The 15,448-nt window shown below is 37.4% G+C and overlaps 3 protein-coding genes across 4 annotated transcripts in view; 2 read left to right on the forward strand and 1 right to left on the reverse strand.

Moving 5' to 3' along the window:
- LOC6034524 (pneumococcal serine-rich repeat protein) overlaps positions 1–4,481 on the forward strand; it is a 70,156-nt gene extending 65,675 nt beyond the window's left edge. For both annotated transcript variants that reach the window (XM_038252011.1, XM_038252012.1), the window contains 3 exons: positions 3–315; positions 383–609; positions 2,534–4,481. In XM_038252011.1, coding sequence (XP_038107939.1) covers positions 3–315; positions 383–609; positions 2,534–2,831 — 838 coding nt within the window. In that variant the 3' untranslated portion in view covers positions 2,832–4,481. The remainder of the gene's footprint in view (positions 1–2; positions 316–382; positions 610–2,533) is intronic.
- A 4,404-nt stretch (positions 4,482–8,885) lies between these two features.
- Positions 8,886–10,804, reverse strand: LOC6034522 (cytochrome P450 6a2). Its single transcript, XM_038258455.1, has 2 exons — positions 9,672–10,804; positions 8,886–9,618 (listed from the first exon to the last, which is right to left on the reverse strand). Exons 1-2 carry the CDS (start codon positions 10,723–10,725, stop codon positions 9,203–9,205), a joined length of 1,470 nt encoding a protein of 489 aa, XP_038114383.1. The 5' UTR covers positions 10,726–10,804; the 3' UTR covers positions 8,886–9,202.
- A 2,332-nt stretch (positions 10,805–13,136) lies between these two features.
- On the forward strand, positions 13,137–15,356 carry LOC6034521 (probable cytochrome P450 6a14). Its single transcript, XM_001844770.2, has 2 exons — positions 13,137–14,816; positions 14,870–15,356. Exons 1-2 carry the CDS (start codon positions 13,763–13,765, stop codon positions 15,283–15,285), a joined length of 1,470 nt encoding a protein of 489 aa, XP_001844822.2. The 5' UTR covers positions 13,137–13,762; the 3' UTR covers positions 15,286–15,356.
- Positions 15,357–15,448: the final 92 nt, after the last annotated feature.

The raw sequence follows: 15,448 nt of genomic DNA on the forward strand, positions 1-15,448 counted from the left end.
AGGTTCAACAGCAGCGATGAGTTCTCGCTGGAAGACTGCGACGAACGGGCGCGGTTGCAGCGCGAGCTGGAGATCCGCGAAGGCGTCGACGCGCCACCCAACTTTACCCCCCGCGCGCTAATGTCCGGTGGGACGTTGACCGGTGGGACGGCACTGGGTGCCGTCGGCGGAGCCGCCGGAGTCGCCCAAGCCAACCAGATTGCATTCGTGTGCTCGCCGGAAACTTCGTCGGCGCTGAGTTTGCTCCAGCGCGGGCTCATGCTCCAGAACCAGCATCTGATGCACGCCGAAGAAATGCCCCGAGTGCACTCACAGGTGAGACGAAACTTTCCCCACCAAAAACGAAACCCAAAAACCTAACCTCAATCTCAAACCCGGCCAGGTCGACTTCATTCACTGTCTGGTTCCGGACCTGCAAAAGATCACCAGCTGCTGCTTCTACTGGGGCAAGATGGACCGGTACGAGGCGGAGAAGCTGCTGGACGGAAAGCCCGAGGGGACGTTCCTGCTGCGCGATTCGGCCCAGGAGGAGTTTCTGTTTTCGGTGTCGTTCCGGAAGTACAGCCGGTCGCTGCACGCGCGCATCGAGCAGTTTAACCACAAATTTAGGTGAGTTTGATAAAAAATTTAAGAATTTTATGATTTTAAAAATTTGTAGAATTTTAAAAATTTTGAGAATTTTAAGAATTTTAAAAATTTTAAGAATTTTAAAAATTTTAAGAATTTTAAGAATTTTAAGAATTTTAAGAATTTTAAGAATTTTAAGAATTTTAAGAATTTTAAGAATTTTAAGAATTTTAAGAATTTTAAGAATTTTAAGAATTTTAAGAATTTTTAAAATTTTAAGAATTTTAAGAATTTTAAGAATTTTAAGAATTTTAAGAATTTTAAGAATTTTAAGAATTTTAAGAATTTTAAGAATTTTAAGAATTTTAAGAATTTTAAGAATTTTAAGAATTTTAAGAATTTTAAGAATTTTAAGAATTTTAAGAATTTTAAGAATTTTAAGAATTTTAAGAATTTTAAGAATTTTAAGAATTTTAAGAATTTTAAGAATTTTAAGAATTTTAAGAATTCTAAGAATGTTAAGAATGTTAAGAATTTTAAGAATTTTAAGAATTTTAAGAATTTTAAGAATTTTAAGAATTTTAAGAATTTTAAGAATTTTAAGAATTTTAAGAATTTTAAGAATTTTAAGAATTTTAAGAATTTTAAGAATTTTAAGAATTTTAAGAATTTTAAGAATTTTAAGAATTTTAAGAATTTTAAGAATTTTAAGAATTTTAAAATTTTAAGAATTTTAAGAATTTTAAGAATTTAAGAATTTTAAGAATTTTAAGAATTTTAAGAATTTTAAGAATTTTAAGAATTTTAAGAATGTTAAGAATTTTAAGAATTTTAAGAATTTTAAGAATTTTAAGAATTTTAAGAATTTTAAGAATTTTAAGAATTTTAAGAATTTTAAGAATTTTAAGAATTTTAAGAATTTTAAAATTTTAAGAATTTTAAGAATTTTAAGAATTTTAAGAATTTTAAGAATTTTAAGAATTTTAAGAATTTTAAGAATTTTAAGAATTTTAAGAATTTTAAGAATTTTAAGAATTTTAAGAATTTTAAGAATTTTAAGAATTTTAAGAATTTTAAGAATGTTAAGAATGTTAAGAATTTTAAGAATTTTAAGAATTTTAAGAATTTTAAGAATTTTAAGAATTTTAAGAATTTTAAGAATTTTAAGAATTTTAAGAATTTTAAGAATTTTAAGAATTTTAAGAATTTTAAGAATTTTAAGAATTTTAAGAATTTTAAGAATTTTAAGAATTTTAAGAATTTTAAGAATTTTAAGAGTTTTAAGAATTTTAAGAATTTTAAGAATTTATAAAATTGTTCTTCGTTTTAAGAACTTCAATTTTTTTTATAAAAATATACGGTTTTGGACTGCTGTCAAAATAGAAAATTCGCTTGGAAAAAAAAATTAACGTTTCAGTTATTTATAATTATTTTAGTAAAAATAAAAAAAATACAGGAATTGAAACTAACAAAATTTCAAGGAAAACTGCTTCATTAAAAATTTTGTTAAATGATCGTTTTCCATTCTTCCTCCAAGGATTGTGGATTTCATCGAAGCGCAAAACAAGCGCTCCTTTCCTGGGACTCCCCCGTCAGGAGATGTTGCTTCGTGATTAGACTTTTCGGGAATTCTTGAAATAATGTTTCCGTTTCTCCCAAAAAATCGTCATTGGAAGCGATACTTGTTGGCACTTTCCTGGTAGGGAGAAAATTGGAATAAAATAACAGCAGTTGACAGTTTGAAACGGCATTGTGTCCTCCTTGGAAGGTTGAGTTTTTTAAACAGGATTTTTCATCGAAGAGGTCTACGAAATCAAGCCTGCTTCGACTTTCAATTGAAGCTTTTTTTTGTTCGACCGAATAGAATGTGGGATTTTCGATGAAATAAAAAAAGAAAATACTCAATAAATAACATTTGAAAAATATTTCAAACAATTCTAACATTTGCTTTTTTCCCATTCAACAGTTTCGACTCACGCGATCCCGGCGTGTACACGGCCTCCACCGTGACCGGTCTGCTCGAGCACTACAAGGACCCGTCCTGCGTGATGTTCTTCGAGCCGATGCTGACGTACCCGCTGAACCGGAACTTTACCTTCTCGCTGCAGCAGCTGTGCCGGGCCACGATCGTCAGCAACACCACGTACGACGGCATCAACGGCCTGCCGCTGCCCAAGTCACTCAAGTCGTACCTGAAGGAGTACCACTACCGGCAGCGGATCCGCATCCGGCCGCTGGACGAGCACCTGTACTCTGGCATCTAGTACGGCCAAGGCCAAGGGGCGACGGCGGAGGACGAGGAGTGGTGGGAGGGTGGGGAGCGACCGCGGCGGCGGATGCGACGGAGACGGCGCCGGACGCGGTCACAGCGGAATCGGGGTGGTGGCCACAAGGACAATTACTGGGCCGGTCTGCTCGAGGTGGACGATAATTGGCCCGACCTTGAGCGGCGCGGAATGGTGGGTCGCGATTTGGGTCACCTCATTGCGGCGGCCATCGCGCAAGAACGGGAAGAGCGGGAACAGGCGCGGCGCGTCCGCACGGAGAAGATTGTCCAGAAGCTGTTTTGCTGCTTCCGGGGCTGAGTGTGTGCGTGTAAATTGTCCTGTATTTGTAAATAGCACATCTAAATCACACACACACATTGATTCAGTTATTCCTTATTATTTAGTTAAAGCTGCCTGAAATAAATCAACTACCACCACCTTATTATTTATACCAATTGTTGTTATCTAAGTTATTTGTCCTTTTCACACACACTCACATTATTAGACCATTCTAGTTGCGCTTTGCAATCTGTACATGTGTTAACGCGCGCGTTATGATAATTGTTTATAACATTCTTTCGTCGCCTTAGTGAATCATGTTACGATTTAAGCTAGTAGAAGCAAACAGTTTCCTTCCTAAATATTTATAGTGACTGAAGCCGTACAAGCAAGTTAGACAGAGAGAGAGCAACCTTAGAAAAGACTAGTGAATCTCAAATTAGTTGAAGAGAAAGCGGTACGGAATTTAGCAGTTTTCGTTGTTTTTGTTACAGTTCTTAGCACTGATCAGTTTCCAAATCTAATCCTAGTAGGCGACACACGCTCTCCAGTTGCCACAGTTGATCACTCTCAAAAACGCAAAATAAACAAACTCAACAACAACAAATCAAACCCAGTATTCGAAGCTTTCTTCACTCTTAATAAAACAAAACAAAGATCGAACATTGTACAACTCTAAGATAAACAAAAACCCTAGAAATAGCCGTTATAAAAGAAGCCCATATCTAAACAAAAATCGCGAGAAATAAAAAAAACTAAACAGAAACCCGTTCCCAGTGGTACCAACAAACCCTTGTTGTCGTCGTTCAGAGAGTTCAGAACAATTCCAGAAAACCACGAATTTAACCCACACACACACCGTCGTCGTCTTACAGTCACAAAGTCACAATCAAACCGAAATGGTTACACAAGAGAATAATAACAGCAACAACAACAAAACATGGAAAAACAAAACCGGTAACCAGCAACGTGTTTTCAATGTTCACTGAAGAGGAAAAATTAATCAAACTAGTAGCAATTTAGTGAGCAGCGTTTAGAGCAAAAAGTCAGCGTGTGATAGAGAAAAGGCTAGCAAAAGGAGAAGGTGAAAAACAAATCGTGTAAAGCAATGTGGGGGTTTTCGGGGGGGTAGTTGGAAAGAATAAATATTAAAACGGAATGGAAAACGTTCTGGTAGCTTTAATGAGAGGAAAACTAAAGCAGAGAGCATTGAAAAAAAGAGTACTTGCTAATGTGAAAACTTATACAAAAGAAAAAAAAATACCACACAACACTACGAAATGATTAGCGGTAGTTGAATCTCTAGAGTAGAGACCAGAGAGCAAATATGTATGATAAAGAAAATAAAACAGGTAAAATGTAATCCAAGTAATCGGGATGTCTAATTTATTTAATTTATTCGAAATGAAACCCATTAAGGGTGTCCACCGAACAATTGACAGCTTCGTTTTGACCTAGGTACCCTGAAACTATTTTTCAAATCTTATTCAACAGGTAAGACTTCATCAAGATAGTCGTGAATTCTCGAAATTCCACCAAAAAAAAAACGAATAAAATAGTCGGGAATTTGAGATTTTTAGTGCTCGCAAAAAAAAAACGAGAATTCGAAAAAATAGGAAAATGTCGGGAATTTGCGAATTGCAAAAGTCGGGAATCCGCCAAAGTCCACAATAAATCGGAAAAAAATTCGGATATTTGTGATGAAATCCTCCGAAAATTGTGAAAAAGTCTAGAATTTTTCAAAATCTACAAAATCAGGAAAAGTCTAAATTTTGTGATTATTTTGTGAAAGGTCAGAATAATTTGCCAAAATCACAAAAAAGTCAAGAATTTTCCAAAATCTCATAAAAAAGAAGAAAGTTGAGAATCAGTATTTTGTCGGAAGTTTGTCCAAATCCACAAAAAAGCGGGAAAAAGTTGGGGATTTGTGATTTTTTGTCAAAAAGTTGGGAATTTGCCGAAATCCACAAAAAGTTCGGGAAATTTTCAAATGGTCGAAAACAATAAAAGATCTGCCAAAATCCACAAAAAATCAGGATAAGTAGGGAATTTGTGAGTTTTGTCAAAAGGTCGGAAAAATGTCTAGATTTAACAGTATACTAAAAATCTAAAAAAAAAATCGGGAATTTTCGTTTTTTTTTTTTGTCAAAAAGTCGAAAATTCCCTAAAATCCACAAAATATGGAAAAAATTGAGTGGCCACTCAATAATCCACTAAAATAATCGGGAAAAAGTCGAGAATCCGCAGAATAGTAAAAAATCGGTAATTTGTGTTTTTTTTTGTCAAATAGTGGAAAATTCGAAAAAAGAAAAAAACACTATTAATCGAGAAAAAGTTGGAAATTTGTGATTTATTGTCAGAAAGTCGGGAATTTGCCTGCTGCTCGGGAAAAAGTCGAGAATTTGCTAAACAAAAAATCAGGAAATAGTCGGGAATTTGTGATTTTTTTTTGTTAAAAAGTAAGGAATTTGAGAAAATCTACAATCAATAGGGAAAAAATCGGAAATTTGTGAATATTTGTTAAGAAATTGGAGAATTGGAGATTTTTTTTCAAAAAGTCGAAAATTCATAAAAAGACGGGAAAATATTGGCAATTTGAGCTTTTTTGAAATAATGACGAAAATTTGCCAAATTAAAGAAAAAAGTTGGAAACCCGAGCACTTTTAAATTTAAATAAAGTAATTTGCAATTTTTAATATTTTTTACAATATTCAAATCCATCTGCAGGCCAAGGATTGATACCTAAGAGCATGCAATGGCACTGACCTTGTTGCGTGCTCTTCGGTTGACGTCCACGTAAGGAACATCCTGGAAGGAGCGTAACTAACTACATCCGTAGTTCTGTTAGATCATCCGAATTATCTTGATCAAAACAGTATAGCTCTGGTTCCTTGCGAGTGTCCTATTTTCTTACCTCCACGTTGGCTTGGTTTTCATGATGACCTAGCTGGTGGCCTGTGGAAACGGATCGTAAACCTTTGACCAACGCGGGTCAGAGTCGAGACGGCTAAAAGAAAGGGGCGCGACAATGTGGGAAAGGGAAGTAATTTGTGATTGTAGACGGTATTGTTTTGATTCGCAGTATGTTGAGTCAACTGCTGTGGATGTACCTGGAACATCGCACAACGGGGTTTCTCTTCTCTTCATTCTCAGCTACCACCTATCTCCTATTTTTATTTTGCTCTTCTGATTCCCAATTCTTCACTGATTCTTCTATTTAATATCCAATATTTGATTTTAATTTTACTAACTTTTGATTCTCTTATCTCTCAAAGCTTTTCCACTCTTTTCTATCAATTGATACCGCTGTAAAAAACTTTGTTTTGTTTATTTTTACTTAAAAATATACTTTTCCTTAATGTACTAGTAATATCAAGTCTATTTATCATTCGCCTAATCTTTTTTGATTTTATTGCGAATTTATTTATCTGTCCTATAAATTATCATTACTATAATCTAAGCTCGTTTTGTATCTCTATTTATTAACTATTGTCTAATTTTACATCTAATACATCTAGCTTCTCATTTTTATTCTTCTAAATACGCTCATCATTCTCTTACTATTGATACTTGATTTTTATAAAATAAATTCTCTTTTACTGTCTATTGTTTTCAATCTTCACCCTTTTTTCAAACAAGTGAGGTTTGAGCCCTTACTCAATTTATGGAATGGTTAAAGGATTAACACAAATATTACTATTGTATTTTTGGTAAACTTTTATAACATGCTTAGGATCAAAAATTGTAACAAAACACCGCGACAACAGACTCAACAATAGGGAAGATTTCAGGAGAAAACAATACACAGTAAATAACAAAAAGTTTTTGAATTCAAACTAAAAATAAAACAGTTTTTGTTTTAATGAAAGTTGATAGGCACACTTTAAATGGTTAGGCGCTTATACTTACATCAAACCCTACGTAATGTACCACCCCCGGCCGAGTTAAAATGCGTAACCGGAAAAGAAGGTGTGCATGCCTGGCACGAACACTCAAAGCGTGTTCTAGCGTGCTGCTCGTACTGACTCAGAGCAAGGGTGAGATGTAGGTGTAAGGGCAGTGCGTGTTCGTTGGGAACCTAGTGCATAAGATCGGTCAAGGCCCGTTCTTACACTGAAAATTGCGAATTGCGAATTGCGAATATTCAAATCCATCTGGAATTTTTTTAATTTCACTATTTTCATCATTTTCATTTTCATTCATTTCATTATAAATTTTATCATGTTTAATAATCTTTTTTGAAATTGATATAAATGCATGGCTTAGTAAATAAAAAATTGCATAAAAAATCAGTAGAAATTGATTTTTCCTACCTAGCAACCTAGAATTATCATCTTCAAAAATAAAGGGTCTGAAATGTTCAACCTTTCAACACTTTTATCGAATAGTAATAGTTACATACTTGCTAATCTAAACTGGGATAGTTAATTTGTCTGCTTTCGGCTGAAAACAGCCAAATGTAATACTTATCAACATTTTTATATATTTTTTAAGTTGTCCAAACACACGGACTCTAAACTGCAGCTGGGAATTGGAAATCCGTTTCATTCAATCCTACTAACGGTGCACATCAACCAGAGCTTTTTGCACCAAGATTATTGTTACACAGATTCAAGTATCTTTAAAACTACGGGAACTAGTGATATTATTTTTGAATCTCGGATTATTATCATTTCATTTTAATAGATTTCATTGTTCTTAAATATTAAACCACATTTTCATTTAATTTTTTTTATTATGTAAAATTTTCATTGTGGTTTTTTTCCGACTATTTTCATGAACTCCTCAATGAGAAATATTCATTCTAAATCAAGTGCACTGCCCATGAACGCATAAATCTCCCATATGCATTTTCATCACTTTTGAGTTATTGATGCAGTTTGGTTCAAAATCGTGTGCTCTTTCAAAAGAGCATATATCATTCAGTACTTTGTTCTGGAAATCAGGAGGAAATCCAGTTTTTTCGTGAAAGCTTAACACATAGCCTTATGTGTGGGACAAACTTCAAATGCGTTTTTCTCAGCTTGCTGTTTTTGCATATGGGACATTTATGTGAACATGGGTGCATCGATCACTAATCGAGCCAACTGCTTAACACTCAACATCTTGTATTTCGATCGAAGAAGATGTTCATATTTTTCTCAAATCATTGAGATGACAATTTTTGTTAAATCTTAATGTAACCTTAACATTGATCATTTAGATCGAATTTTTGCTCTCACTCTTCGTGGCGAAAGTTTTCCGAAATTTTCACACCAGAGTGATTTAAACCGCACGCGTGCGACGACAATCGACTTCCGATCTAATTTTAATTCAGCGGCCATCACCAGCAAATCACGGCTTGCCTTGATTGAAGCTCGGTTCGATTTGATTGAAGAAATTACCCTACACTTTAAATTACCTACTAGCACCATGTCGTTGAGAAATAACTTCATGCAAACTAGTTGAACAACCAATTTTTGACATCACTCTTTCCGAGGAAAATTCTACTTTTCAAGCGGGAGTGATTTAACAGTACGCAATTGCATTCTTATGCAATCAAATTAATCAACCGCCGCGGTGCAGAGAACCAACAATCGACAGCCGATCATGGCATTCTGTGATCTTCAACTGTGCAACTCGATTTGAATCAAACGAGCCAACACAAATTTAGTTGACTGAAATTTAGTTCAATCGATATAAAGTAATTTTTGCTATCACTCTTTGCGTCGAGAAACTTGATTGTTTTGCGAACAAGAGTGATTTTTATCATTTCATAAAAGGCTGATTTGAAGAAGGAAACTATTAAGTAATTGTACTCAAATATTACCACCTTTCGGCGAATAACGCTCACGAAACGTGGTTTCAAAAATTAGATACGTTTAATATTTAAAGCTGTGTAAGGATTTTAATCATTAGCTCAGTACTTGTTTTGGAATCAGCCGCAACGTCATACTTCAATTTGGTGGATAATGCACACCAAAAGATGAGCAATTGTAGAACGAAGCATGCCATGCTCAGTTGGTGATCGCAGCTTGATCGAGCAATCGCGAGCATGCGCGCTTGCTTGGATTAGAATTGAATTTAAATTGACTTCAATCGATTTATTCTTACAATAGTTCGATGTTTAGTACCAACTCTTTTTTCGACTGTAAAAATGGTGATTTGTGCGTGTATTCCAAGGGGATCGCCGTTTTCGCACTCGTACTGATCCGGAACTTGCTCAACATCGTTGCCAGGCCCACCTTGGATTGCAGAATGGCAAATCGGAAGCCAATGCACGCCCGAGGACCATCTCCGAAGGTCAGGAATGAGTTTGGGTGGCGTTTGGCAGCTTCCTCTGGCAAGAATCGATCCGGGTTGAACTTCAGCGGTTCCGGGTAGAGTTGTGGGTCGCGATGAATCGCAAACACTGGGATGTGGATCTTCGTACCTTTCGGTATGGTCACATCGGTGTCGGGGATTTTGTAGCTTTGGGAGGATTTCCGCTCCAGAACCGGTACCGCGGGGTAAAGGCGGAGAGTTTCTATAATGAAACTTGGTTGAAAAACTGATTCAAAGATGAATTGGCTTACCAACCGTTGATACACTGATCCAAGTACTGCATATCGTTCACCGCTTCGTAGGTCAGTCCACCATGCGTCTCGATCGCCTTCAGGACACTCTCTCGAGCCTTCTCCTGACATTCCGGGTTTCGCGCCAATTCATAAAGACAATACGTTTGATTTGCCGAGGACGTCTCAAATCCCGCCACGAAAAACACAAGCGACTGCGCCGCGACCTCGTCCAGCGTAAGTTCACCCTTGTTCTTCAACTCGATCAGACTGCTCATAAAGTCCTTTCGGTTGATCGAGTGTTTCTGGCGGTAATCGATCGTATCGGCCACGAGCTTGTGGAAGAACTGTGTCGCGTTAGAATCCAACGTTTTCACTCGGAGCAGGTTCCCGAGCTCGGGGAAAAGTTTCCAGAAAATCCGCATCGTTCCAGCATGCCGCTGCTCGTTGACGATCTTATGTCCAAACTCTCTGAACTCGTTGTTGGGCTCCAAAAACGAGTTGCACTCAATTCCAAACGCACAGCTTCCGATCACATCGGTTGTGAATCTTGCAAAAGCATCCTTCACACCAATTTCACTACCAACTCCAGCAATTTTCGTAAGATATTCCCCAAAACTATCTCCAACCGCCTTCAAGGTAGGAAACATGATCTTCAGCTTCCCAGAAGTGAACGTTGGTGAGAGTCGCGTTCGCAGCGATCGCCACTTTTCACCTTCGATGCTGAATATGTGCGCACTCAGCGGATCATCCCTCGCGTTGTAGTATACGCCACGACTCGGAAAGGAGTTAAAGTCCTTGATCAACATGGTCTTGATCAGGTCAATATCGGTGATCATCAGCAGGGGTTGAAGAAAGAAGTAAAGTCCGAAAAATCGACCACGATCCTTCATCGCGTTGTACTGCTTGACGGAGATATCTGCGACGGATAGCTGGTCAGCTTCGTGGAAGTTTCCGGCAGGGAATTGTGGCTTGATGAAGGGGACATTTTGGCGGGACCAGAAGGTGATCTTTCTCCAAACGGCGATTGAGCAGAGGATAAGAAGGGACACGATCAGAATAATCAACTCTACGTACATTTTGAATTACTCAAAATGATTCGAATTTGAAACACAAACTATATGTCTTAATAACAAGAGCCTAAGATATGCTGTTTGATGTGCGTACAACAACATTCAAGTCGTAACTGATAGCAAACGCATTGCAAAAGCTATTGATTGCGCTGATCAATCTAACGCATTGGCTTGTTTCACCTTGATGAGGTATCTAACACCATGTTTGTTTGTAGATTTTATGTGTTCAAAGGATGTAGCTATGGCTTTGAAGTTAAATGGGATTTAAACCGAAAATTGGTGCTTTTTATGTTTTGTTATTTTTTAACCCTTTGACAATTTCGGTATTTTTCGATATTCGAGTCTGGACTGTATTAACATTCCCATTCTCTAAAACCAAACCATGGAATATTTATTATAAGCCGTTGATCATTTTCGATGATAATTGATCATCACTCTAAAATGCCCTGTATTGAATTCAATTTCACGAATTTCTTCACTAAAATGAATCAGCCTGTGCCGGTTGTTGCCTTCTTGAAGTTTCTGAAGGAATTTTTGATCTAAATCCAAGTTGGCAATCATTGATTAATGACGATTTCCATAACTTAGCAAGGAAATGTCAAAATATTGATAGCGACGCAAAATGCGAAAAATCTTGGCAATGGACTTCACGTTAACGTGAAGACTTCCATCATTGCAATGATTTTTCATTCAAAGATATAAATTTTGCGTCGCTATCAATATTTTGACAAAATTCTTTCAACAAGTTGTTTAGAATAGTGCCCTACACATGCTGATTCCTTTTGGTAACGATTATCCCATTCCTTGTTAAGTTATGGAAATCGTCATTAATCAATGATTGCCAACTAGGACGTCAATGACTGTGCCACAAAATTATATAACTTTTGAAGCACAATTGATTTAGATCAAAAATTCCTTCAGTGGCTTCAAGATGGCAACAACCGGCACATGTTGATTCATTTTGGTGCTTAAATTTGTTAAATTGAATTTAATACAGAATATTTTATAGTGATGATCAAATTTCTTCGAAAATGATCAACGGCTTCACCTTAAATCAGAAGTAGACGTTCAAGGCTGTATAATAACAAACGAACAATGGACCGTGCCAGGAAAACCAAAACATAAACAATGTCAGTGTCAGTGGAGTGAGAGAGTCAGAGATAACGATTTTGACAACCGCACTACAACACACTCAATCGCGAGTACCTTAGGTAGAAAGTCATGGTAGACGTTTGTGTAAAAAAAATGATTTTGTGGATGACAAATAGATATTTATTTTAAAATTGGTTTGGCCATTACTTCAGTTATTTTTATTGACAAGATTTAATAGGATTTGAAACGATTTATCTTATTAAAAATAATTTAAAAGTAAACTTTCCCTTTGGTGCCGGACATTTCACCGAAGATCGTTTAGCCGAGTAGAACGTTTTACTGGCTGATGTTTTGCCAAATGATCAAAAAAATCGACAGAAAACAAATTATGTAGGAGAATTAAGATCTAAAATTATTTGAAAAATTATTTGTGTAAGCTTTAAACTTCCAACGGCGTACTCAAAATTTTCGTACAGTGTAGTAAGATATGATAGTTTTGCGTTTGAAGTTTTTAAATGTATTTTCACCCCTTTGGATGAGTACTTTCGGGAAAACTGATTATTGAATTCGATTGCTGAGAGTTTTTTAACATCAAAATCAATTTAAACCTCAGGGTTAATAGAATACTTCAAGTGGGAAAGTCCTGTATCGCATAGCAAATGTTTTACTAATCCAACAATTTTCTTCAATATAGTGCGTTATGTGCGCATCATTTATGATGTCACACTTTTGCACGTCATTAAACATGGAAATTTAAATGATGTAAATTTGCAACAAATTATACGTAAAAACATTATTTTACGTGTGATCTCAAGTTTCAAATATGCTTACTAAAGTTGACTTTTCGTTATGTTTTCTCTTAGGAAAATGCATAAAAAATTGTTTTTTTTTCAAAAACTGAACCATAAAAAGGAGGGAGTGCCACGGAAGCGGGGGTGGACCAAATGTCACCAAACTTGGGTTTATTTGGTTTTGAGACAAAAACAACCTCCATGCCAAATATGAGCAGATTTGGAGAGCAGTGTGAATGGCGATTCACAATTTTTAATATTGACGAAAATTATTCTCAAAACAAAACATTTTAAGAATAAAACAACGATGCATTTTTTTTTAAATCTAGCCATGTGCCTCCACACAATTTACTCAACACGGAAAAAATGGAACACATGTAAATTTGAGATTCGACGTAAATGGTTGAATCACACGGAAAATCATGTTTTTACGTATAATTTGTTGCAAATTTACATCAAATTGCATTTAAATTTCAATGTTTAATGACGTGCAAAAATGTTACAACATAAATGATGTAACATTAGGAAATATTTCTTGTGTGCAGGTTTCATTCTGAAAAACTGAAATTCAAAGGATGAGTTTGTTTCCTTATGATAATTTTATAGCATTTATACCTGAAAATGACAACTTTATTCTTTCACAGGCAATTCATTTAAATTCAATTCTGTCGATTGAAGCGCGGAGGAGCCCAAATCTTTCATACCTTGACGAAACTAAAACGTTTACTGTCATCAACTTTAAAAATGACGAGTTATGATTTTTTTTAAACATTTGAAAGAAAAACAAACGAAAAATTAATCTATGTTTATAAACATACCTACTAAATATAAATTAACATCCAGCACACCAAGCTTATAAAATATATATTGTCCTATACAAAGCAGTACTAAGTTTTCCACTTGCTAGCAATTTCAAGTGCTAATCATACTGCACAAATGGTTAAATCCCTTACACTTCGGCTCGTCCAAGGAAACCCATGTCTTAAACTTTGGCATCGTTTGGCGCAATTAGTTGCAATCAAGCTTAAACTTAACGCACGCAACCAACTAACGCAGTTTAAGCACCTGCCGAGGCAAAATTAATAAATACAAGAACTAACGCCAGCAGCTCATCAATATTCAGTGCAGTTATCGTTCTGACTTCGACCGTTCCTGCCAAGATGTACATCGAGTTACTCATCCTGGTCGTCACCCTGCTGGTACTAGGCGTATTTTTCCTCCGGCAAAAATACACCTACTGGAAGCGCCAAAATGTCCCCTTTATTGAGCCAAAGTTCCCGTACGGAAACTTCCAGGAGGCCAACCAGATCTCAACGGCGGACATCTCGTCCAAGCAGTACCGCTCGATGAAGACAAGTGGTCGCTTTTTCGGAATGTACTTCTTCTTCGAGCCGCTGGTGATGCTGACCGATCTGGACCTGATCAAGACGATGCTCGTGAAGGATTTCAACTTCTTTCCGGATCGTGGAATGTACTTCAATGAAAAGGATGACCCGCTAAGTGCTCACATGTTTGCCATTGAGGGCAAAAAGTGGCGATCGCTGCGAACCCGACTCACGCCGACGTTTTCATCCGGGAAAATGAAGATGATGTTTCCGATTTTGAAGGCCGTTGGAGATACTTACAGCGATTACGTTGCTAAAATGATTGGAAGTGGTGCTGAACTTGAAGTGAAGGACGCCGTGGCACGTTTTACGACGGATGTGATTGGTAATTGTGCGTTCGGGATCGATTGTAACTCGTTTGCGGAACCGAACAATGAGTTCCGAGAGTTTGGGGTAAAGATTATCAACGAGCCCATATCTGCTGGAATCATGCGGATATTCTGGAAGTTGTTCCCCGAGCTGGGTAATTTGTTGGGCATCAAAGCGTTGAACGTCAGTGCTACGACGTTCTTCCGCCGACTTGTGGCCGATACAATCGATTACCGGCAGAAGAGCACGGTCGACCGGAAAGATTTCATGAGCATGCTGGTTGAGTTGAAGAACAAGGGCGACCTTACGCTGGACGAAGCTGCGGCACAGTCGTTGGTGTTTTTCGTGGCGGGATTTGAGACGTCCTCCTCGAACCAGGCGTACTGCCTGTACGAGCTGGCATTGAATCCGGACTGCCAGGAGAAGGCACGGGAAAGTGTCCTGAAGGCGATCGAGAAGCACGGAGGACTGAACTACGAGGCAGTGAACGATATGCTGTACTTGGATCAGTGTATTAACGGTTTGTAAGCCATTTCTTCGTTGAATCAGTTTATCAATCAAGTTTCCTTCCAGAATCCCTCCGCCTGTACCCCTCGGTACCGGTTCTGGAGCGGAAGACCTTCCAAAGCTACAAAATACCCGAATCTGACGTGACCATACCGAAAGGTATGAAGATCCACATCCCGGTGTTTGCGATTCAGCGTGACGAACAATACTACCCCGAGCCGCTTAAGTTCAACCCGGATCGGTTCCACCCGTCGGAAGTGGCCAAGCGCCACTCGAGCACGTTCCTGCCGTTTGGAGATGGACAGCGAGCCTGTATCGGACTGCGATTCGGCATGCTGCAGTCTCGAATGGGACTGGCGGCTATGCTGAGCAAGTTCCGGTTTAGTATCTCCGAACGGACGGTGGTTCCGCTGGAATACTCCGTTCAGGCACCGATTTTGCAGCCGAAGAGCGATTTGGTGCTGAAGGTGGAACCGTTGTAAGCGAAAATCGAACAATTCTCGTGATTTTGAAATTTTGAAATAAACAAGTTTAACTAATTTGACAAATCCAACAAACAAAAAACACAATCATTTGAACATTTTCATAAGTTGGACTTCTTCTTTTTAAATTATTGACACTATTGGCTGGCTAAAAAAAATTCCC

The sequence above is a fragment of the Culex quinquefasciatus genome, chromosome 2 (assembly GCF_015732765.1).
Source record: "Culex quinquefasciatus strain JHB chromosome 2, VPISU_Cqui_1.0_pri_paternal, whole genome shotgun sequence".
Lineage (NCBI taxonomy): Eukaryota > Metazoa > Arthropoda > Insecta > Diptera > Culicidae > Culex > Culex quinquefasciatus.

Excerpts from the sequence above, each read along its gene's own strand:
- LOC6034522 (XM_038258455.1), bottom strand. The coding sequence starts at position 10,725 with ATGTACGTAGAGTTGATTATTCTGATCGTGTCCCTTCTTATCCTCTGC. Across the intron at positions 9,619-9,671 it reads CTTGGATCAGTGTATCAACG|AAACTCTCCGCCTTTACCCC; the intron begins GTTGGTAAGCCA and ends GTTTCATTATAG.
- LOC6034521 (XM_001844770.2), top strand. The coding sequence starts at position 13,763 with ATGTACATCGAGTTACTCATCCTGGTCGTCACCCTGCTGGTACTAGGC. Across the intron at positions 14,817-14,869 it reads CTTGGATCAGTGTATTAACG|AATCCCTCCGCCTGTACCCC; the intron begins GTTTGTAAGCCA and ends GTTTCCTTCCAG.